Genomic DNA, 25,937 nt, shown 5'->3' on the forward strand with positions numbered 1-25,937 from the left:
GGTCTGCAGCAATATTTCCTCCGGTCTGGCAGATCAGTTCAAAGGCCTCATTAAATTCTCTAAAGTAGTCCATCATCGATTCACAAAATGACTCTACTGATGATATTAGACAGGAACAAGCAGGTGTGAAAAGCAGCCAAAGCCGCCGGAGATAAATTCAACAAGAAGTGGAAGCACTGTTCCAAAAATGGAAACCGTACGCAGTAAACCGCAGAAAACTATGATGGATTTGGCCTATTTCCATCTATGCTGGCCCGGATATTTGTGCGTAATCTGGCGATCAGCGGCCGGCGCTGTTGCCAACTTTCGTGTAACAAAACTCTCTGTTGGCTGTCTCAAAAGTCACTAGAAGTAGCTAAAGGACGAATCGAGGTCCAGGTGTGTGTGTGTGCTGTCCCCCTCTGTGCCAGAGAGGTCCGGGCGATGCCACAGCGTATGAAGGGACGCAGTACGAGTGCTGTATGTAAACAAAATACGGTGACAGCTGAGTTTTCAGGTTTCCGGTGTTGAGTCAAAAAGGGATTTCCTTTTTTTTTTTTCTTCTTTTTTTTTAAATATTTTTTTCTTTGCTTATATCAGTAAATAGACAGGTGCACAGGATTTATGAAGGGATTATATATAAAATTAAGAAATGACTTGTTCTTACCCTCATTAATAAAGAATATATTGCAGCGTCAGACGTTGAAGAAGATGGCGAGAGACTGCCAGCAAAAGTTGCCCTTTTATTAACAATTAAATGGTTGCTGTGTGACGCAACCAAAACAAAACAGTAACAACGAGACTGACTCGACGAGATTGAACCCGGAACTCGATTTACCTGACGCTTTTGTTTTATCATATGTTTTATCATGCGCCTTATAACCCGGTGAACCTTATGTATGAAAATAGACCTGTTCGTTGATATTGCGCCTTATTATGGTCTGAAAAATATGGTATGCTAATGATTAATTATGCTTTAATCAACCCCATACTGTTAAACAATGATGGCAAGAAAAACAAAATATTTAATGTAAGGTCAAACTATGCCTGAGACAACACTTTTCACCGTGCATTTATGACTGATCACAAAGAATAAACATGTCACACACATTCATTCAATATATTAGACAGACTGTGGAACATCAGCATGTGTAGCACGTGTGTGATCAAACGTATATTGGCGAGCTAGAGACTGCAAAGGGCATGCGCCAACCGACTGCTTCATTTATTGTATGTGACACAGCGCCACCAGAGGTGACCCACAGCATTGCACTGGCTCACCCTCATTTCTTCCATGTGTTTGAACAGGCAATGCATCCATTTTTGATTTTGACCATTAAAGTGTTGAAATAATTCAGAAAACAGTTTTATAAAGCATTTTTATAGAACAGTCAAGTGGGCAGATGTATTTTCTCTTATTGTTAGTATTTTACTTGTCACGATGGCAGAATGTGTGATTTGTCACGAATCATACACTCATTGGAGAGGATGACATCACATTTGTGCAGTCTCTGGTGATATGTAAATGCAGAGAATTGCCCGTCCCTATATTCAGTGTGATTGGACATGTGAGCCGCCCACTGGAAAAGTAATGTTCTGTGAGACTTAAAAGAAAAAGGCCTGCATGTTGTGTGTTTGACCCAAAGCTATCTGGGTCTACCACAGTTATTTTTTCATAACAACTGTGTATGACTGGTAAACATTTACAATATTTAATCATCTTTTGCATTTAAGGGTTTTTTTCTTGTGAGCCTTAACCCCAAAGTTTAGAGATGTTGTTTGAAAAACTCACGGCTGGTTGACTGAGCTCAGAGTTTTTTTAGTTTTTTTTCTAATCACATATGGTCATGGTTTAAAAAACATTTAACCATAGTTTGCTTTGAGATGACTTATTTCCTTCTTTTCTACTCTAACAACTGAATCTTGAAACTAATTTAAATTTGTCAAATATGTCTTTACCAAATGCTTCAATCAAAGTAACACACTTTATTATAGGTGGTTTTGACACAGTCAAAAGGCCGGTGGCAGTTGGTGTGGTTATGCTGGTAACCTATCTTCTTGCTGTTACTGCCAATGTGGTAAATATCCTCTTCATTATTTTTGACAAGAGATTACACAAACCAATGTATCTTCTAATTTGCCACCTTGCTGTTGTTGATATAACGTACACCTCCAGCACCACTCCAACAATGACTGGGGTTCTACTTGCTGGGGTTACTACCATATCCTATGTGGAGTGCTTCATTCAAATGAGTGTTTTCCACTGGGCAGGAGTGATGGAGTTGTTTTCATTAACAATTATGGCATTTGATAGATTAGTTGCTTTTTCTTTTCCTTTTCAATACCACAGTTATTTAACAAATGCACGCACTCTTGTTGTCACATACATCCTGTGGGTTGTCGCCTGTGGTATTGTTGCTGTTATGCCGGTAACTGCGGCTGCGCTTCCTTATTGCACCTCGAGGATGAAGTACACTTTCTGTGACTATGCTGCTGTTATACGAACCACTTGTGTTGATCCTAACTATTATTTCAATTTAGTCTCAGTCATAATGTTTTTTCTTCTGTTTTTCACTTTTTCTTTCATTTGCCTTTCATATTTTGTGATTGCATTTTTTATGAAAGTTTCCTCAAATAGGGACAGGAAGAAAATGGCAAGCACCTGTGTGAGTCACTTAATTGTGGTAACATGTTACTACTCGCCTGTATTTGTTCTTATTGTCTTGACCAGATTGGGTGTGGTATTAACACTCGCGGAACGTCAGGGTTTACTGATTGGGAGCATCCTCGGTCCAGCTGTTGTTAATCCTTTTGTGTACTGTTTGAGGACAAAGGAAATTAAAAACAAGATCTTTAAGATATTCATAAAAAAAGGTTAACATATCTGACTAGATTCTTGTGAATTATGAGTGTACATACTGATAAAAGCTGCATCACTTTAGTCTAAATATGGTTTATACTCATTAATTCATTACCTAACGTTCTATCCTATTTATTGTTGTTAAACACTGGTGCCTAGTAAAGTGAGGAAGTCAGCAATTCTTTTCCCTTCAAGTGAAAAAGAAAAAAAAAAAAATCACTGTTTAACAAGAGAAATCAGATCAGATTAAAACATTTAGTGCTGCCTGTCTTTTAATCTTTTATGTGCCCTGACAGCCTCGTGGTTGCTTCCTGGATGTCTTCACCTGTCTGCACTTCTTCCTGGCTGAAGAATTGTAGAATATTTTTACTTCTGTAGTTATCATCACAATATTTATTAGCTGACAATGACAAGTGGTGGAGGATTTTTTTTGTTTGTTTTAGAACTGAAACTGTTCAAATGTCAATATCTACACAGGCATAAAAATATTAATGAAAAATGAAGGTATTGTATTAGTAAAACAGCTGGTTACACTTTGTGCATGGGTAGTTGGCATATAGGCAATAAAAAAGATCAAATACAAATATGTGGGTGGTATGAGAGCTGATATGAGAAAATAATAGTCATCTCTAACTTTGTTAATTTTATTATTCTTTGACATGAACTGTGTAATTCATACTGTGGGACATTAAAAAAAATCAAGAAAAATATACAAATGCCTTATTTGTTTCATGTAAAATTAACAATATTTTTCACCGTGAATAGTTGAACTTGCTGGACTTCAATTATTCAGGATTCATATACTCAGTCTCATGTTAAAATTATTTCGTTTTATTGCCAAACATTTACATCAATATATTTTAACATCTTGGAAAAACACATTGGCATTTCATGTCCAGTTTCCCTTCAACCTTTATTTCATGATACCTGTTTGAAAAAAATGGTAGACATCAGATTAAAATCAATATAATAAATTACTGGCACAATTCATTATAAACTTAACGTTTTCCAGTCTAAAAGATCTACAGTTGCACTCTCTAAGTTAATGATGTCTTTTTAAAATTATTGTGTCATTATTCCAAAATGACTAGTTTGTTATCTAACCATCTTATTCAAAATGAATCTAAACTAGAATAGGTGAAGCTAGTATAGGCCTATCATAACACCTAATAATTGGCAGTCATTCAGTCTCTCAGTACAAAACTTTTACTAAGATTCATATGATTGACACATATACTATACTGCCAAAAGTATTGGCTCATCTGCCTTCACACGAATGTGAACTTCAGTGACATCCCATTCTGTATCCACCCTTTGCAGCTATGACAGCTTCAACTCTTCTGGCAAGAGTATTTATTTCTTCTAGGATGGACTATTGTAATTCATTACTATCACGTTCCCTGGAAAGCATTGGCTGATCCAAAATGCTGCAGCGAGGGTACTGACAGAGTTCAAAGAAAGCATATTTCTCCCATATTTCTTCTATTCATTGGCTCCGTGTTAAATCTAGAATAGAATTTAAAATTCTTCTTCTCACATACAAGATCTAATCAGGCCCCATCTGATCTTAAAGACCTCATACAGTAGTACCATTTCACCCCAATAGAGCATTTTGCTCTCAGACTGCTAGCTTACTTGTGGTTCCTAGGATACTTGCTGGGGTTAATACCATATTCTATGTGGAGTGCTTCATTCAATTGTGTATTTTCCACTGGGCAGGAGTGATGGAGACATTTTTCAGGCTGTTCAGGTGTCTTATCTGTTACGTCACAGTATTTGCTGTGGAACTGCTTAACAAGGACATGGACTTCCGGCTTACTGATGTCGAGAATCCGCCATTTTTTCCTCACAGCGATTTTGTAGTCCAGTTCAGCTATAGTGAAGTTGCAAGTGTAACCAGTGTGTGTGTGTGTTACGCCTATTGAAGCCTGCATTGTGTTCTGGCATGAAATGATGAGGCAGGAGACAGAACTGGATCTCTGGTTCGTTTAGTGATGGTATACTGTAACACAGGAATACAAAAGCCCATGAGCCGTGTGTATAGTGCATTCTGCCAGACCTGGCTCTCCTCCGGCCATGTTGGAAAGCTCTGTGTCCGTTCAGTAACTCAGAATAACATAATAATGTAACAAATTTACAAAACAGTCATTTAAACATCAGCTCAGGGTTACCGGAAACATAAAAATAAATACGTCACTGTTTTAATACAACTTAGAAAAAAAAATAACACACAAAATACATAACTCAGACATTAATTCAGAAAAACAAAATCCTTCATTTGTAATCAAGATCCTTTTGGTATTTTTTAAATACAATATGAAACACAAACAGTTCAATATTTAACCCTATTGCACTAAAATTACATTAACAGGCCACTAACAGCCCTTACTATACAACCTGATCCTATTGTACAAAAATAAATACCTCCATACCTGTAACACAGGAATACAAAAGCCCATGACCGTGTGTATAGTGCATTTTGCCAGACCTGGCTCTCCTGGTGAGAGAAAATGTGCGCCATTAAAACACAGTGGACATCTCCCCTGCTCGCGACCAAGCTAATTTAGCACGCTAGCATTAGCCTTGTACCCTCGAGCTGAAACTTGTTAAGAACTTCAAATAGCGAACTCAAACGTCTGCAGAACTTACACAGGACGAGTCAGACAGCAAATAGAACAAGATACAACAGTGTGATCATATACAGATTACAATTAATGGCTTTAACAATCTTCCGTCGATCAGAGAGCAACGTGTCAGCAACCTACCTCCGGCCACGTTGGAAAGCTCTGTGACCGGAGCACACGCGCACGTGCCTACGTCATCACGCGGTGCACGTACACACACACACACACACACACACACAGACTCAAAACACACAGGCAGGAGGTTATAACCCAAAGTAAACATAACACAAAAGAGGGATTTTGGTGAATATTCATAAGATTTTTTACACACCGCTACACAAGCAGACAAGTCAAAATGTTCGGTGGTTGGATGTATTAACCCACAGGATTCCTGACCCCCCCCCATCAGAGCCTCTTCGAAGTGCTTGTTTCTCTGCTGGTAGATAATCGTATCGCTGCTATCAAACTACAAAAATGGACCGAAACGAGCTGCTCTAAGCCGCACGTCAAAAGAGGGGTCTAGTGCAGTTCTACTTTATATAGACCACAAGAGTATGATTTACATATGAAAAGGAAGGATTTAAAAGCATATGTGCCCTTAAAACCAAAACAAACAAACAAAAACTGCAGATTTATTTATAAAAACTGCATTTTTATTTAAATAAATCATCTACTCATGAAGCTAGTGGCTAAATCTGGTACACTTCTCTTCAGTTAGGAAATGTTTTTTGTACATGGTCCCTGTCATGTGACTGTGTGGCACATTGGAGTTGGACCCAAATTGCATAACTTTGAAACTAAAGAACAACTTTAATGCTGAGCTCTTTTAATTTTAGCATAACAGGACCCTATTCTATTCCAGGAAGCATGTTCAACAAACTGAGTTTCGTGTTCCAAAACAGCTGATCAAAATCAGTTCAATCAACTCTGAGTATGCTCACCTTGAGTTAAGCTCCTGTGTGAGTAAAGAAAGAGTCCTTATCAATGGAGCTACAATACCAGGATTCACCGTGTCAACGAGTAAAGAGCAGATCAAGGAATATGAGCACATGTCATTGCTGATCATATTTAATTAAAAAACAGGAGTGAACAAAAGAGGAATTTTAATCAGCTTGGTCCACTCGCCATTTCTCATCATTATGGAAAGAATAGAAGTTTGACATAAACTATATATTTTCTTCTATGTTGGCTGTCATCATTTACCCAGCTTGAATTTTCACCAGATGAAGCTGAATTATAATTTAAAATGATTATTATTCAGCTCTAACCTGACAAGACAAAATGTAGGAGACAGAAACTGAAGATAAAAATCTGGAGAAATCAGACACAGTTTACTGACTGACCTGTGAGATTAGTGACCCAGAGAGCAGCAAACTGTTTTTGCTACTGAGTATTGTAGACGTTCACATCACTGAACACTACTATGTCTATTTTAATTTGTCTTTAATCTCAACAGTCGTCCTCATAAAGTGATGTCCCAAAGGCAATTTATCAATCGTACTGCTGTTGAGAAATTGAGTATTTGAGCCCAACTGTTTTGTTAGTTGCAGTGATGCAGATTCTTTTGCCCAGTCTTGTAATAGCCACTGCCTGTCTGCTTTAAATGAGGTTGCTGCTGTAAGGAACAAAATATCTTCTTCCAAAAACCTTCACCCTTGGATGAATGAGGACATTATGTCGTTTAGGAGATCTTGTTGTAAGGTGGAGCGTTTATGGAATTCTACAAAACTTGAAGTCCACAGACTACATTTAAAGGATTTGGATTTGGAGCTTGCGGGTCATACAGGCAGGAGAGTTGGTGTCCTCACCACCTGCAAAAATGCCCTCAAGATTCCCCCCCCACAAGACAGTATCCAGTAGATCAGGGACAGGGATCTTCTTTTTGTCAAGTGGACAGATAACAGGAAAGTCTTCCTGTGCTTCACTGTCCATCCAGTGTACAATGGGAACACAGTGCAGCACTGGCAGAAGAAAAATAATGGCACACAACAGAAGATCTCCGTCCCTAGGCCCACCACAGTAACAGAATACAATAAGTACATGCACACAACAGGAAGAAATAAAACGAATAATGAGCAAAATGAAAATATTGCAGGAATCATGCGTGGGCTGGTGAATGAATAAGAAAATAATGCTGAAAATGCATGATAAACTACAATTCAAATGAACTCTAGATTCAAACAGGACAAGTATTGTGTCACCAAACCCTATGAGATTTATTACCAGTGTTAGGTACTGAGAATAAATCACTCTAGAGAGCTGAGTATGACACATCTTTCCCATCAATGCTTTGTAAACAATGGAATCATTAACCTAATGAGCAAACTTAAGACGAAAACAAATTCTAGGTAACCACAGCACACTGACAGTTGTGTCTTATTTTGTAACAAAGTTCAGTTCAAACAAAAAAGTATTCTTATATTCTGATATTTTTAAATTTGATAACATACCAATACTTTTTTTTGTCAAAGTAAAAATATCTGACACATGCCATTAATCCATAACACATTGATGTGTATGCTATACAAATATCAGTGCATTTAAAATGTGGCTCAGGACCAGCTGTGGCTCAAGATTTAATTAGTCTACAATAGTTAGTTCTATACCATTAAAGGCTTTCTATGTGCTGTATTAAGTGTGTGTGTCAGAGCTCACTTAGAATAGAAGGGTGCTATAAAAATAAGAGCCTTTAGTCCCACAGTTGAGAAATTCACATTATTACAGGAGTTGACAAGAGTGGGAATAAATTGATGCAGTTTCAGTAAAAAGGTGCCACATCCTTTGATGGAAATGAAAAGTCTTCAGTCCAAGGTAGTCCAAGATCCATGTGGTGAAGTGATAGTCCACACCTGTACTCGAGCTTGTCCTTCAGGACTATGGGTACAATAGTATTGAAAGACCTGGAGAAACCAAAAAACATGATTTTCACAGTGTTCCCAGTACTTTCCAGGTAAGCAAGGGATTGATGTAGATGAGTGACGTCATCATCCGGCCCAGTGCTAGGCTGACAGGCAAACTGGAGTGGATCAAGCAGTGAGCTCACCTGGGGCCGAAGATGAGCAAGGACCAGCCTCTCCAGGGTCTTTGTTAGGTGTGAGGTCACAGCCACTGGCCTGTAGCTATTGAGGTCCTTGGGCTGTGACGTCTTTGGAAGTCGTACCACACAAGATGTTTTCCAAAGCTGTGGCGCTTTCCCCAGGTTCAGGTTCAGGCTAAAGATATACTAAGCTATCCTGTGCAGTTGATCTACACAAGACTTGAGAAGGCTGGAGCGGATACCATCTGGACCTGCCGCCTTCCTCGCTTTGATCCTCATGAGTTCACACCTCACCTGGTTTAATGTGAGAGGGCTTACCTGGGAGAGGGGCAGATAATGAATCATACCTAAAAAAAAGTGATTCAGTTCATTCACGCACTTTGTGTCCCTTACAGGCTGAGATCTGTGTTCCTTATAGCCCGAGATGGTTCTTAGACCCTCCAGACTCTGCTAAAATTGTTCAGCTGCAGCTGGTTCTCCATCTTCCATCTGTAGCTCTTTTCCACCCCTCTCTGACCACTCTCCTCAGCTCTCTTCAGTTTCCTCATCAGACAACATTGATCTTGTTCTGGACACTCGGATGAAGAGAAGAGTGTTGTCAACTGATCTCCATCTTGTATGTCATATTCCTTTTTTTAAGTAAAACTGGATTAGCTGAAGATAATTAAGGTGTTTTTTTTTTCTCAAGGTTCCTTTGAGCAGTGCATAACACTAGTCCAACTGATGTCCAACTGGTGTCCAACTGAAGCAAAAGAAAAAACTATCTTCCCTCATAAGTTGAATTTAATGAAAAGTGCTGAAAACATCTAGAAATACTCCTATGACTCATAATAGGTAGGGGGGGGGGGGGGGGTGTAATCAGTATAACACATGGGCAGTTACTGGGGTTAGGTTATTAATTGGTGATTCTAAATTGCCCATAGGTGTGAATGGTTGTCTGTCTCTCTGTATTAGCCCTGTGACAGGCTGGCGACCTGTTCAGGGTGTACCCTGCCTCTCGCCCTATGACAGCTAGGATAGGCTCTAAAGACATTACATGACAGAATTTGAAAGAATTTGTACCAGGGCTTTCCTCTTGTGCTGTTGCCCTGATCACACAATGGCCAGTGTTTTTGTATATTTTTGATGTTTAGTAAGAGGAGAATAGAGTTTCAGGGGGTTGTTAGCCTAGCTGCAGAATAACCTTCAGAATAACAAAAACAAAAATAGAATATGTCTGGTTGAGACATCACATAAATCCAGGTAGTAACAGGCCCACATGACAAAATTTATAACTAGTAAAATACACAGTTCAAGAGACCTTATTTATCTATGTCTAATTTTTTTCCTCCTTGTGGCAGTTAAATAAAAATAAAAAATACTGGAGACAATGAAAAGTTTCTTTACAACAGAAGGTAACCATGTAGATATTTTTAATCTTAATTCAGCCATGATATCAAGGTGTGCATTGTCAGATTTCACCACAAGGTGGAGACAAAGTATTCATGATAGAGGTGGTAAATTGGTAGTTACGTCTGAGTGTTTTCTTAATAAGATCAATTGTATTTCTGTAGTACAAATGTGATTATTCAAACTTATTGATAAATTTACAAGAAACTTTCAAGTGTTAAATGAAAAATAACATTATTCTTAATTAAAATTGATTTTGTTGGCCAAGTGTGTTCATACATAAGAAATTGGTGTCAAATAACTAGTGTTACTCTAAAGAAATGGAGGGTAGTAGCTAGACAAATGAAATTTGTAACTATATATTATAAATTAAACAGAACATCGTACTAGTCAGAATGGTCTTCAAGACAGGCCTCCCCTCTCAAATTTAACCTTCAAAGACACCAGAGGGCAGCAAATCACACTAAATGAAACAGACAAAATCAAGGCCATTCATTGCAGGAATGCTCGTTCATTGCAGGAATGTATGTGGGAATGCAACATGTGCATATATGTTCTATTGTTTTGTTTTGTTTTTGTTTTTTGTTTTTTTGTTTTGTTTTTTTTGGGGGGGGGGGGGGGTATTTATGCACTTTTAAAATGACTTTTATTGTCATACTGTATTATTGTGGTAGCAGCTTGTTTTTGTACGATGTCCAAGACAAATTTCCCTGTGGGGACAATAAAGTATATTTGATTGATTGATTGATTGATTGATTGATTGATTGATTGATTGATTGATTGATTGATTGATTGATTGATTGATTGAAGGCCATACATTTTCTGTTTATATGTTGCTATTAATTAGTTCAGTATGCATTGGTGGCACTCTCTGGTGTATTCAGATTATACTGTACAGCAGGATGAAGAAGGGATTTTAAACATCATTCACAGACTTTACTTTTTGTTTGATTTTATTTGTAATTAAATGTTTTAAGCACTGAATCACACCTTCCTCAGATTGCACCTCATGTGCAGATCAGTTTTATACTTTAGTCTAAATTTATGGTGATTTCCGTTTCCTTTAGAAAACAAGCTGCAGCATTCAAAATAGTTAATATCTAATGAGCTGCATATATGATACCTCGACTGACCTGTAGAAAACTAAACTAAGTTTGCTGTTTATTCTGGGCTTTAATCAGTACAATGTTTGAATAAAAACTATTTTTTAAATTAAAGTCTCTCTGAGTCTTCAACAAACTTCCTTATTTTATACAAATATTATCTTTTATGTTATGATAACATAAATAATGATAAACTAAATATGTTTTGTGGCCAAACCTTTAAATGGTTAATGCAGTACTATAATAATAATAACAACAACACATATTGCAATAGCAAAAACTCCATATTTGATGATAATGAATGTATAAAAAGAGTATATTTTCTGGTGCTTAGGTAATCATATCATTTGACAATGTGATTCTAAAGCAGATAAATGATTCCATATATTGTTTTCATATGAATTATTTTGAAATTGATGTCAGGAACATCACAGAGAAGAGAAGAGAATGTGACGGGGTTAACAATAACATACAGTGCACTGTAAGATAAATAAGACAGAATAAATAAGTGAAGATGAAAAATGTGAACTGTTTCAGCATGTTGAGTAAGACTCACTTAAAAGACATTAAGATGAAAGGATCCTACTCTTAAAGAAGTGTGCTGCCTTTTCTCGAATTTCCTTTGTTTTCAGTCCGTAGATGATTGGATTCAGTGTTGGAGGAAAAATTAATGTTGACAATCCCATAAATCTTCTAAAATGAGGTGAAATATCATTCAGTCTATATGAGATGATTGTGAAGAGACCGAGACACTCTAACAAGAGGAAAACCATCAGATGTGTAGCACACGTCTGCAGCGCTTTGGCTTTTGTGTCTGATCGTTTTGATCTGAAACATGTTAGAAGAATCTGGAGATATGTATAAAAAACCATTCCATTAGCCACCAGTTGTGAAAGAGCAACTATAAAAAGTCCATAGATATTATTAATAGTTGTGTTGGTGCAGACCAAAGTCAGCAAAGATGGATTATCACAGTAGGGGTTGGTCATTTCAGATCGACAGCGAGGCAAACGCAACAGTAGGAAGAAAAGCACACCTATTAAAACCAAACAACTCATCCATACAATGGTGATTATTCTCATAATGTGGGAGCTAGTCATCACAGTACTGTACTGCAATGGGTAACATATGGCAATGTATCTGTCATATGCCATTGCGCTCAGATTGAACACAGTGCCGGCTGCATAGATGTGGATGAAGAAAGCTTGAGCGACACAAGCTGAGTACTGCATCGTCCCACTGTTTCTCAGTATTTCTTTGATGAGCTGTGGGAAAAGGGCTGATGAACCTATGAGGTCATTAATGGGAAGGTTCAGCAGAATCAGGTACATTGGCTGATGCAGAGATTTATTCAGCACAATGGTGAGGATTAGAGAGAGGTTGCAAAAAAGTATGATCATGTAGTTGAGTGTGGCGAAAAGAAATGCGGGAAAAACAGTGTCAGAAGAAAGATTAAAGCCATTTATCTGTAAAAGAGAGGATGTGTTGTACAGGTTGTCCATTTTTTGTTTGTTTGTTGGTTTTAGCTCTTCTTCCCTATAAAGCTGAGAAATCAATCATGGCATCTTTGTTAATTAGGGAAACCATTTATACACCTCAAATTAGCACAAATTAGCACACCAAAGGACATCATAGAAAATGCAAAGACAAACAAAGTTAAATGTTACAATCTCATTTCATTCATAATTAATCAACTGTAAACTTCCTCTCTAAAGGACATAACTTATCAATGTAAAAGCTGAATGCATCCTTGAGTCCATGCATATTTCTGTTAAGCATCACACATAATGTATAATGTATAATACCCTGGAATTAGAATACACAGTGAAAACATACATGAAGCAGTCATTCACTTCAAAGCAGAATAAACATCGTATTTAAAACACACGCGCACACAAAGCAGTCATCGTGATCCATTTATGCCAGTGCTGGTCACTGCTACCTGGTAAGACATTCAAGGGGATTAAAGGCTTTATAGATGTGATGTTGAACAGCCAGCAGCTCTCTGGAGTGTTGGGTGTTATCTTAAAGCTCATCTTTAGATTGTCATGGTAGTGATTTAAGCACAGGCTCGCAGGGGGTTTAAGAAGGCTCGGAAATGTATTATCATGTCACGAACCACATGCACAAACACCAACAACAGCTTGGCTTTCGTCATTTCATCAGTTTTTCAAGGTGACTGATAAACACATAAAAACTGGGGAGGAATGATAATAAATCTGGTAATTATTGCTGAATGTGATGCAATCATATTAGCAAGAAAAGCCCATTATTACACAAAAAAAACATGACTTTATGATCCTGTTTATATCATACCTCTCTTATTAAATGGCCTGATGAAAGTGAAAATTAAAAAAAAAAGAGCAATGAGAGTGTGATATTGCACTTTTGAGAGGATGTGTAGGCCACCAGCATAAACAACATAACATAAGTCACTGAAGTTTACTAACAGTACTCACATTTTACAGGATGGTCATAGATTTAAAGGAAGCGAGACATATGTCAAGTATACTATCATTACCTTATACTGTGTATGTGTATGTGTGTATGTATACAAAATATGAGATGATTTTTTTCCCTCACTCATCCCTATATGTTTTCACTATTGTTTCTGTCTTTTTAATGGCAGAAGGGGACAGCATGGCCACAGTTCACCTATCTCCCCATGTTTGTTTGTTTGTCTTCCTAGATGGGTGTTCTGTTAACTGTAATTTCCCCATTGTGGGATCAATAAAGTATCATCATCATCATCATCATAATCATTAATAAATATCTGTTTAAATCTGATGTGTATAGCACACTTCACGCAAAGTGCTGAATGTAAAAAGATTGAATTATGTATTCAAATTGTCAAATTAATAAACATTCTAGCTGCTGTTTCCTTTAATATTACAGTGCCTGTTGACAGACACAGGCAAATGTTAATGATACTGAGGAGAGTGATGATGAATATGATAATAAAAACTATATCAGCCCCAACTGGTCACAGATGACTGCCCCTCCCTGAGCCTGGTTCTGCTGGAGGTTTCTTCCTGTTAAAAGGGAGTTTTTCCTTCCCACTGTCGCCAAGTGCTGCTCATAGGGGCTCGTTTTGGGTGTTGGGTTTTCTCTGTAATTATGTAGGGTCTTTACCCACAATACAAAGCGCCTTGAGGCAACTGTTTGTTGTGATTTGGTGCTAAATAAATAAAACTGAATTGAATTGAATATTCAATAACAATAACTGAACCATTTCTCTATTAAGCTGAGCTCCTCCACCACAAAAAAAAGTGACCATGGTAAGAACACGGTCACCTCTCCAGCCCTGGACACACCCTCCAGGGCTGATAAGTGAAGCCAATGCAGAAGAGCCTCAAACAACCGTGGATGCTAAAGGAAGTTTGACTCTGAGAGCAAAAGGGCCCTCGTGAACTATGACCTCAGTAAACAGTTTCCCAATAGGTTTATGGTATTAATCCGTGGTTTCAAGTCTGTTCATTTGTAGCTACACAACTTAATGTTGATACATTTCTACTTTTATGCCAGCAATTGTGATTTTTTTCTACTTATGTTTTCTTGATAGAAAGCAGTGGATTTTTTTTTTAATTACAGGTTTGGGTCCAACTACCCATCACTGCTGCAGCTGTTCTGTGTTCCTGTTTAATAAAGAAACTACTAAAGTTTAAGGACATATACTCTGGATACAAGAAAAAAAAGTTATTTTACACTGCAGAGGAGTTAGATTCTCATTCATAGGAAGCAGGTATACTGTAGTTAACGTTACATGAAGTCATCTTTTCAAGGTTCACAGCAACTCTACGTCACAAAGAGTCGAATCAACCAAAACAAGCTTACTTTTTATTGCACATTCAATAAAATCTCAGGGGCTGTGAAAACATTACAACAAACTCCACTTATGTCCATTTATCACAAGTCAAGAGTGAAATTTCAGGTAGGCAGATTTGGTTTGCAGGAGACGAGTCGCCCATTTTGACACACAAATACATAAATACACTTATAAATATGGTCATATAAATTCAAAAGAATGAGTAAAATGAGCAAAAACTGAGCAAAATATTTAATTTACATTTCACTAAATGTGCTTACCCATTGGCAATATACTCATATCAGTAGTGTGATATACTATTTAAGCTCTTTTTTAATACACAATAAATGACATTTTCTCATCATATCTATCAACAGTTTTGAAAGGATATCTAAAAATATGAGTTAATATTTTTATTCACTAATAAATATAGTATTAAAACACTAGTTAATAATTAGTGAGGCTAATATAAATTAGTTTCACTAATTTAAAGTTAGAAAGCCCTCTACAGACCTCACACCTGTAGCAGTTACAATGAACATGAGTAAACATTCACAATTATAAATGAATTGCATGTGCTAGTGTAGTTACTGTGTAGTTACTTTTTTATTTGCATAAAGGGTATACTTTACATTCATTAGTGGTCTTTCAGTTACAAAATGGAACAAAAACAACAAAACAGCCAAGAAAAATAATCTCAGCTATTTGTTTTAAATGCTAAAGTCTCGTATAATATGATCATCAGAATGAAGAAATGTTTGTCACTGTTTACACATGCATAACAAATATTCTATGTATGTATGTAAATTATTAGTACTCAAAGGATTGAATCATACCAAAAAGAAATCAAGTTGTGATCATCACATCCATTAAAACAGAATTTTACCTGCTCTGAAACTTCAAATTCAAATGGACAAGTAGCTACATTGTTACACCCACATTTCTTTTTAGGAACGTTACTATGCATCGCTTTAGTTCTTTAGTTTTCAGTCCATATATAATTGGGTCCAAAAACGGGGGGAAAATCAGAACAGACACACCAAACGCCCTTCTCAGAGCAGGGGACGCACTCGCAATGCGGTGAGTGATGAACGTAAAGCTGGTGTTGATTTGTAAGATTAAGAAAACAACTAAATGCGTACCACATGTCTGAATGGCTTTTCGCCGGGCGTCTGTATGATTAGTAATGACACACACGCGCAAGATCTGTGCATATGTGTACACAATCACTAACAATGGGCCTCCCATGAGCACAACTATAGTTGCTAATCCGTAGTAGTTGTTCACGCTGGTGTCCTCACAGATTAATTTCACTAACGATTGATTGTTGCAGTATAAATCCACAATGTTTGTCCTGCAAGTTTTAAAACGTGCGAGCAGCGTAAATAACGTAACCATCATTGACAAATTTAGAAACCATATTATTATAATCATTTTCATTAAATTATGTGAATTCATAATGGTTGTATATCTGAGTGGAAAACATATAGCGATATATCTGTCATAAGCCATGACACTCAAGATCAGCAGATTTCCTGTGCCATAAACATGAATCAGAAAAGCCTGAATAATACAGGCAGGGTGGGAAATCAGCCGGTTCTCTGTCACCATGCTAAAAAGGAGATGAGGGAAAAAAGCTGTGGCACCCACCATGTCACTGATGGGCAAGTTGAACAGCAGGATAAACATGGGCTTATGCAGCTTCTTATTCATAGCAATGGCTGTCAATACCAATAAATTGCAAAACACAATAATTAAATAGGTAAATGTTCCAAATACAAATGCTGGATAGACATGTTTGCTTGATAAGCCCAATGTTTCCAGTGTTAGAAGGTTCCTTGAAGTTGAATTAGTATTCATAATTATACAGGCTTTAAGCTGAAACTTCAGTTTGTCCCAACTGTATCAAGAATCTTCAGTTAAACGAAATTATTTGAAATTAATGAGCAATTTCAATTTGATTGTGATGCACTGAGAAAGTTTTACCTGTGGTTTCTTCACCTTCTCCTCACCCACATGGTGCTGTTATCACCAGTAAGGGTGTTGGTCTTTATATAACCCACAGATGCCCCACGAGGGTTGTTGTGAGAGCCCCGTGCATGAAGTAAGTCCCATGTAAAGTTTTACTTTTGTTTTACTTTTATTCAGAAAGAAATATTTGCGATTTATCTCATGAATAATTTTTGCATGCTGCACTTTTGTGATTTCTGCACTTTAGTTATTATTAATCTCTGACTTTCTACCACAGCATGTCTTTTGTCCTGTCTCTCTCCCCTCAGCCCCAACCAGTCACAGCAGATGACTGCCCCTCCCTGAGCCTGGTTCTGCTGGAGGTTTCTTCCTGTTAAAAGGGAGTTTTTCCTTCCCACTGTCACCAAATGCTGCTCATAGGGGGTCGTTTTGACTGTTGGGTTTTCTCTGTAATTATTGTAGGATGGGGTTATTGTAGGGAGGGTTGTCAAAAATGTAACTTAGAGAATTTTTTCAAATCTGAACCATTACACACATGTTTTTTAAACATCAATGACCCCAGACTGACTTTCATGACTCCCATCTTATGCTGCATCTCAACCACCTCTCCATTTGGTTAGCCAGCAGCTGCTTGTTAGCCTGGAATTTGAAGTCCCAGGATTTTAGCTCTGCTGATCTCAGCCACTTTTGTTGGTGCATGTTGGGACTTGAGTACTTCTAAGCCACACTAGACACAGATGTCTCTTTTCCCTATCTCAGTATTTAGGTAATGCCCAAGCTATTCCAACTCACATCTTATACCTTGAAACTATGTGCTGGCTATTTTTGCACACCCTGCGCTGTCTAGGGTCTGTTCTTGTGCTGCCAGAAGACCACAAAGAATCTCTGTGTTGTGTTGTACACCAGCCCCTTCTGGACATGGAGAGGATTTATTGACATCAGTGACTTCCTCGATCTTCTGGTGATGGATCCCATGTCGGGTCATAGTCTCTCACATTGTTTCCTCTTTCTTCTCATCACTGTGCTTTCTGAGGCCCTGTCTTAACATTACCATTTAGCTCATTTATGAGCTATATTTCTCAATCCATGTCACTTCCTAGTTTGTATCCATATCTACTTTTTAATACTGCAGTGGTTCAGCCCTCTGCAGAATAGCAGTGGGTACAGTGCACAACCTCAGTATATTTGATAGTGACTAATATGCCTCATTTTTACATGGAGATTCTTAGGCTCTGGAAAGAGGACTAACTAACGTTTGCAGATCAGTTTACAAAGTACAAATTAGATAAAAATGCTTTACAAGTGTATTATGGTTGACTTGAATCCTTGAAGATAAAACATTACTGAACGGGTCGCAGCAGATGACTGCCCCTCCCTGAGCCTGGTTCTGCTGGAGGTTTCTTCCTGTTAAAAGGGAGTTTTTCCTTCCCACTGTCACCAAGTGCTGCTCATAGGGGGTCGTTTTGTCTGTTGGGTTTTCTCTGCATTATTGTAGGGTCCTTACTTTACAATATAAAGTCCCTTGAAGCAACTGTTTGTTGCACTATATAAATAAAATTGAATTGAATTGAATTATTAAACGATTGTGCTCTCTATCGCCCACCACTTTCAACAGGGTTTAACATAAAGGCAATCTGAGAACCCATCCATTATTCTCCTGACCAACCTTTGGAGATTTTAACTTATGGTCCTTGTTAACAAATGGTTGTTAGATAAGAGTTGGCAGTTTCATGATTGCATTTTTGGTAAAGACATCCCCTTTACTGCTTTCTGCATAGACTGTTACCCTCTATGAAACCAGAGCAGTCTCAAATGGGATTGGTCAGTAAAACCCAGACTACAAGCGGATTATGAATGAAAACCAGAAAAATGACACTACCAAAAGTAATATCCCTCTCCTGTAAATTCTACAGAGAGATTTGGTTAAGGATGAAGTGGTGGGGTTGGGGAGTCATCACAACAGGCTGCAGTCAGAGGCTTCATGTCAAGCTGGGTGACAGTTAAGGCACCTGCATGCTGACCCAGATTCATTACGTTACATAAAGTTTAAAAAGTGAAGTGAACTTGAATAAACCACACTGGAAACAGCAGATTTCTCTCTCTTGCATTTTGTGTTTTTACTCATGTATGGAAACATAAGTATGATTATCTATAAGGAAAAATGAACACAGACTCTGCAGTATTTCAATATGCTGTAATTAAAAATGAAGATGATTTAAAAAAGCAGTGAACACAGAGCATTTTTAGTCTTTAAACAAAGATTTGCTTTGAGCAGAGAGATCAAAATAAAAAGAAACATTTTTATGACTGCAGTTTGATGCACAGACTTTCACAAAGTTTTATCTCATCACTATCGTGTGGGCCGTAACACTCTTAATACTCATTAATTGTAACTGGGATGAATGGTTTCCCTACATTTGCATCTTATAAGTGGTACTGAGTCAAAACTATATTAGGAAAAACAACAATCGACAACATTTCCTGTCATACAGTGAAAAAAAAAAAAAAACTGCATATTTTCCCACGTGAGCCAGAATGCTTCTGTTTCTGTTCAGGTTTGTGTTTTTATTATGCTTTCATGTGTAGATGATGCAGTTTCCAAAGTGCTAATCAGATAACACAGTGTTTTAATGGTCACTGCAGTTCAAACCAGAACAATCTGATGTTAAAGATTTAGATGGATATTCTTTTTTTTTAAGACTCTCAGGAGAGTGTTTCGTATTTCCCTTGTATACAACCCATACACGATTGGATTAAGAAGTGGAGGCACAATAAATATTAGCATGCCCATTATCTTTTGCATGTCAACTGAGACATTTTTGAACCTGTGAGATAAAATCGTGAAAGTTCCCACAACCTCAAATATGACCAGTATAACTAACTGAGCCACACACGTGTTGACAGCTTTTGCCTTTGCTTCTGTTTTCCTTGTAGCCACACATGTGAGGAGAATTTTAACATAGGAACATGCCTGAATGGACACGCTTACAACTTGCATGACGGCCGTGTTGAACAATCCTATTATATTGTTGACTGTTGTGTTTCCACACGTGAGCTTCAGGAGAGATGGGTTATCACAAAATACATTCATAATAACATATCTGCACCTGGGAAGCCTCGTCTGCAAAGAGAAGAGTGATGAAATCAAGACAAAATCAAGACCCCAAACTAGAGCAATAATGCAACTAACAACTCTTGGTATCATGATAGAGCTGTAGCGTAACGGCATGCAGATGGCAACATAGCGGTCGAAGGACATTGCTGCAAGAATAAACAAAATTCCACCACCATACATGTGCAGCAGGAATGCCTGTAACACACAAAGAGGATAGTGCGTTTTATGCGTCTCCGTAACAATATCTGAAAGTACTTTTGGCAGCATTGCAGAAAGTCCTATGAGATCATTGAGTGGAAGACTAAACAGGATGAAATACATGGGTTTGTGAAGGTTTCTGTTCAGTATGATTAGAGCCAGCAAGGTCAGGTTACAGGAAATTCCAAAAATATAAATGACAATACCAACAAAAAATATAGGATACTTTCCTCCAGGTGGGATAACAAACGGATCAAGGGTTAACTCAGAACTAAAGCCGAAGGACTCATTTTCCATTTTCACCCTAAGAAGTAAAAAAAAAAATTACACAATTTTGAATTTACGTTATTGGAAAATGAAGTCCGTATTTACAGAAATGGCAGGTTGGATGACATGTAACATTCAACTAAAGTGCTCAGAACTGTTGCACTTCTCTTGCTTTATTAAAGTCACCAGGACATGTGTACGTCACCCCTCTCACCTCTGAGATTAACAGTGGCTTTACAACAATAGATCAGCAATATCACATGTACAGAAATTCTAAGGTGTTAAGATATTAAAGATAATTTGCATTTAGTATGTAAATAAAAGTGTTAATTTAGCAAAAATAAATTAGTGTTAAAGGTATCACTGTAGAGGTGCCGCCAAAATGCCAAAATCAGCATCAGTAAATTAGAACAGACATCCTGTTAGGATATTAAAGAGTCCAAATACCAACAGCACTTGTTGTAAGACTGATGTAGTTTTTTGGAAAGGCTTCATTATGTATGTGATTCTATATGATGATCAGTGCTTTTGATGACAACAATACCTTTAATTTAAAGGTGTTGTAGAGATGTTTTTCTTTTCTGTGCGACCGTTATATATTTGGGGGGTTTTTTGTTTGTTTTTTTAGATTTCAAAATTGTTAAATTGTTACTATATGTTGGAGGACAATAAAGTCTCATATCAAATTAAATATATGTTGGTATAAAGTACAACAAATAAGAATAGCTCGAGTTAAAAGTATAGCTCCCAACTGCTCTTCTATTAGTTTAAATCACACAAGGGCTGTATTAATACAATAATATCATATAAAACTACAGAAATAATGGAAATTATATTTCAGTGTAAGGGCTCTGCGATAAAACTATTATTAACCAGGCAGAATTACATCAGCCTGATTACTTTGTCAAACATATTTTTAATGAGCCCCTCAGAAGTTTGATTAAATGATGTTGTTATTAACTGTCTCATATTTTAATTACTCCCTGGGCAAATAGTAAATCTCTGGTCCATAATGAGATAGAGTTTTATTTGCTAATGAGGACAGTTGTTCAATAAAACTCCTGGGAAGGTGCATATGACTCAAATGTTTACAAGTTGTTAAGTGGGGTAAGTTTCACATAACTTGTGAACATTAGTTGTTTTTTTTTTTCATCACTGTGTGATTAAATAAATAATTTTAGCAACTCATGTACTATAACAGTTTTTGCTGAAAATGTGGAAATTTTGAAAAATTTTAATACATACATTTGCAATGTAAGAACCTCAAAGAGGTCTGAAATTCAAATTTATTAATATTTAAAGAAAAATTTCAAAGAAAATGAAATTGAAACAGCACTCTGAAGGGAACAAAAAGGGCAGCAAGGACATTAGGACTAACCATCCCCACCTGGGAAATGGACATGATGAACCCTTGAGGCGCTTTGATAATTCATTTGACCCACTAATTACATTCTGTGCTGTTTTTCAGATCAGCACTGACTCACAGCCAAGGGCACGGGTTGAGTTTGCTGTCTCGGCCTTTCTTCAGGGTTTTCCTGTTTTGTTTTTTGTTTGTTTGTTTGTTTGTTTGTTTTGTGTGATTACATGATTCAACTGAACATCAACAAATTCACATCAGGGGAATTTGACATTTCAAATTGCCCAGTCTTGCCCCCTGGTTCATTTGCAGTTGTTCAGGTTGATATGAGATAATGATAAATGCCAATTTAGGGCCTATTTTCCTACTTTTATTATCCTACTTGTGCTTATGCAAGCATTAGTCAGCATTAGTCGATGCTACCTGAACAATTCTATGTTTTTAGGACAATGAGGTTTAGAAATACCTCTTAATATTTTTGGTTACAGAACTGTAAATGAATGAATTATACTTAAGGTGTGTGCAAAGGTGGCTTGCAAGGCCTATCCTTGCACGAAATGAATGATGGCAGAGATCAGATAAGTGGTGTGTTTGTGAATGAGGACGAGGTGCTGACTTGGAATTTCCTCATCGTTGTTTACCACAGAAAAGTGGAACTCTTGCCAGCTGCAGTAAGCTGGCCAGGTTGGGGGTGAGGCAGGCAGTGTTTGGGACACCTTTTCTAGTCCCTTCCTCATGGCGTGGAGGTGAGCATTTCATTCCTAAATAGGGCTGCTCAGTCACCCGAGGGGCTGCCTCGGTCAGTGGACAACGACGCTATAGCCCAGCCGACCTACATGCAGGTTTGTGGCTACAGCTCCCAGTGCAGTCCAACACCTGCTGCTTCACCACTCTCCTATCGCCGGGAGGACTTGGATGTGGCGAGAAGAGGTGAAGTGGATTGTCATTGTCCAAAGCCCCATCCATCCTTGACTGGAGCCTTGCCACCAGATGCACATTACACCCAGGATGCTCTTGCAATTGGTGGTAGTGACACAACAATAAAGGAGCATTCCACATCATTTCCATTTCCCATTGCTTTGATTGGGTCTTTTAAAGAGTTATTTTATAGCTTTAGATGTGCAAACTTGACTTTTGGTGTTTTGCTGCAATTGTGTGACAATAAGTTAACATCAATTAACATTTACTGGTGAGAGGTACTGGGAAAAAAATTAACAAGACTGAATTTAGTTCTAAAAATTAACGTGGTGACCTTTTAATTCAGCGGTTCTCAAACAGTGTCCCAGTATTGGAGCCTGGGGTCACAGCAGGTGAGGTGCAGGTCAAAAATATAAACTGAAACAAAGTTGAAAGAATGCATTTTTTAGGGATAATAAACAGACATGCTGTACACAAGTTTCCGCTGACTTTTATTTAAGTAAAATTCAAGGCATAAGCTCTTCTTTCTTAACAACTGATAAAACCATGAGTTGCGTTGCAGTAAGGGACATGCCAGAAAAAGTTTGAGAATTTTTCTGTAATTAAAGCTACTCTTTGCCACGCATCTAGGCAAGATTAAATATCAAGTTCCATACAGTACCAATTCATGTGGGAATCTACAAGGAGCCTTTGGTAAACATCGAACTGAAGCTTCATCCTCCATAAACTGATATCAGATGTCACCCTGAAGATAAAAGACACTGAGCTCTAGCAGGAGACCTGAGATTCCCTCCTCCACAACCAAGCTGCAAAACACTACAGCGTACAGCACTGCAACACTTTGCTTTGTTGTAGGTTTTGTTGAACATTTATTTTGTACATTCTCACTTTAATAATTATGCATATTTATCCTTGTGTTTAAAGTTTAAATGGTTTGTAGTCTTTGCGTTACAGGCCACATTTAAAAATGATGGTGAAAGCTTTTTTGCAAGAGGACAGAATTTGATTAATGAATACTTTAACTGAAGGTAGTGTTTTTAATTTAAATATAAATGAAATACATTTTAGTGTTTTATTATTATTTTATTTATTATTATTGAAACATTTTTGTAATCATATCTTATTTTCAGTAATTTAATTTTTCTGAGCTAAAAAAATAAACTGTGCAATAACCAGATGTTTAGAATGTGCATTTATCCTTATTTAACATATTGGGAAATGTATCATGTTGTAAATAATGTGTAAATAATTTCATTAAACATTTTTACTCTCTTTTAGATTTCCCATCAAACTAAAGAAAATGGAAAAAAACGGATCAGCTTGGACTGATCTCCTGGAGATCCGAGGTTTTGACATATCTCCGGAGTTAACGTATCCTCTCTTTTTCTTACTGCTCTTTGTTTACTTCACCCTCCTTTTTTCTAACATTGGAGTTCTCCTGCTTATCATCACTCAGAAGACTTTGCACCAGCCAATGTATTTTCTCTTTTGTAACCTGTCTGTCAATGATCTCGTAGGTAACACAGTCCTACTGCCTCAGCTGATGGCTCACATCCTGTCGACAGAACGGTTCATCACCTACAAACAGTGTGTGGTTCAGGCCTTTCACAGCCACACGTTCGGATCAGCTTCACATATGATTCTCATCATTATGGCAATTGATAGATATGTGGCAATATGCCACCCCTTAAGGTACAGCTCGATCATGACGGCCAGAACTGTGGTTGGGCTGTCAGCAGCTGCCTGGGGGGTGTCATTAATGCTGGTGTCTGTTTTAATAGGTCTTACTGTGAGGTTGTCCCGCTGTAGCTCCATCATACAAAATGCTTATTGTGACAATGCGACACTGTTCAAGCTTTCCTGTGAGGACGTTTCCGTCAACAACATCTATGGGCTCTTTTTCACCGTGCTGCTGTTCACTAGTTCAATTGGAAGCATAGCTCTCACATATTTCAGAATAGCTCTCATCTGTTGGATTAAGAAAAACAAAGACTTGAATAACAGAGCACTGCAAACCTGTGCGAGCCACCTTGCTCTTTATCTGATCATGCTCTGGTTGGGGTTTTTAACGATCATATTGCATCGTTTCCCAAATTACCCAGACTTAAGGAAGATTGCGTATGTTTTATTTCATGTTGTCCCCGCTAATTTAAATCCAATAATTTATGGAATGCAAACAAGATCATTGCGGCATAAAATTACTGAGATACTGCAACGAAAAGTGACTCCAACCTAATATCTTTTATCTTCTGTTCACAAGGCGTGAGCAAAGTAGTTGATTTAATTCTTCATTCTTATCCATTATTATGACTGTTCTGCTCTGTTTGGCCTTAATGGTCTTTCACATCTTCAGGGTTATGATGTCACATAGAAGAAGACTTTTTTAAACCAGATTAGAGAAAATTATATTTTTAAATTTAAAAAAGGAAATGTACCATTATAATCCCCCTAAAATACTCTCCTCATCTTTCTGTGTGCCACGTGGACCTGGATTATCCGGGTCAGATTATTTTCCCATGGCATTTAACTTTAACTGCATTGTAGTGCATTTCCTAACAGTTCAGAGCACAAACCTGCTGACTAAGCATTGAGACTGTTTTCCTTTCAGGTTCAGATTAAAGAGGGCTATCCCTCTCTGAAACATAGAGGTGAGGGGTAACACATGCCGAGAGCAAAGCCAATGCCTGCAATCTAGAAGATTTCATTGATAATCAACTGTGGGAGCAAGCTATAGTACCTGGAGAGAGCTCAGTCAGGAACAAGGAGAACATACAAGCTCCACACTGAAGGCCTCAGCTGGCCAGCAGATTTGAACCCAAGACCTTTTCTCTGCGAGGTCACAATGCTAATCGCTATATAAAAGCCACAGTGAAATCCCCCCATTGGTTTTTCTGTTTTGAAGCCATAGTTTAAACATGACAAAATTGTCAAAAGTGACATTTGGACAACACAAAAGAATGTGATCCACTAGATAGTTATAAAGATGCATTCAGAGATATATACACGTGCATTACAAATATCTGCTAATTAGTACAGGTATCTGGTTTTGTCTGGTCAGCCATGCCTCTATTAGCTTTAATAACTTTGGCATAACTTTAAGTTTAAATGAATGAGCGATGAAAAAATATTTTTTAAAAATTACCCTGAATATGTGTTGCAAAGGGTAAATTTTGCTATAGAGACTTAAATTGTTTGTAAACCAGGATGAAAACATGTTTATTTCTGCTCTAAAGTTGTGTGTTTTAACATGTCAGTCTCAAGTATTCAAAGAAACTGCACTACTGTTTTTGGCATGTTGCTGCTTGGTTAGTTCA

At 37.5% G+C, this 25,937-nt stretch overlaps 5 protein-coding genes across 5 annotated transcripts; 2 read left to right on the forward strand and 3 right to left on the reverse strand.

Moving 5' to 3' along the window:
- Positions 1-1,928: 1,928 nt before the first annotated feature.
- Positions 1,929-2,858, forward strand: LOC115790387 (olfactory receptor 2B11-like). The gene has a single exon (XM_030744224.1). It carries the CDS (start codon positions 1,929-1,931, stop codon positions 2,856-2,858), a length of 930 nt encoding a protein of 309 aa, XP_030600084.1.
- Positions 2,859-11,558: 8,700 nt separating this feature from the next.
- On the reverse strand, positions 11,559-12,494 carry LOC115791168 (olfactory receptor 52D1-like). The gene has a single exon (XM_030745294.1). The coding sequence runs from the start codon at positions 12,492-12,494 to the stop codon at positions 11,559-11,561; it is 936 nt and encodes a 311-aa protein (XP_030601154.1).
- Positions 12,495-15,718: 3,224 nt separating this feature from the next.
- LOC115790388 (olfactory receptor 1M1-like) lies at positions 15,719-16,657 on the reverse strand. Its single transcript, XM_030744225.1, has one exon. The coding sequence runs from the start codon at positions 16,655-16,657 to the stop codon at positions 15,719-15,721; it is 939 nt and encodes a 312-aa protein (XP_030600085.1).
- Positions 16,658-19,433: 2,776 nt separating this feature from the next.
- On the reverse strand, positions 19,434-20,378 carry LOC115790390 (olfactory receptor 52B2-like). The gene has a single exon (XM_030744226.1). It carries the CDS (start codon positions 20,376-20,378, stop codon positions 19,434-19,436), a length of 945 nt encoding a protein of 314 aa, XP_030600086.1.
- Positions 20,379-23,923: 3,545 nt separating this feature from the next.
- On the forward strand, positions 23,924-24,859 carry LOC115791106 (olfactory receptor 52N5-like). Its single transcript, XM_030745214.1, has one exon. It carries the CDS (start codon positions 23,924-23,926, stop codon positions 24,857-24,859), a length of 936 nt encoding a protein of 311 aa, XP_030601074.1.
- Positions 24,860-25,937: the final 1,078 nt, after the last annotated feature.

This window comes from Archocentrus centrarchus, chromosome 13 (assembly GCF_007364275.1).
Source record: "Archocentrus centrarchus isolate MPI-CPG fArcCen1 chromosome 13, fArcCen1, whole genome shotgun sequence".
NCBI lineage: Eukaryota > Metazoa > Chordata > Actinopteri > Cichliformes > Cichlidae > Archocentrus > Archocentrus centrarchus.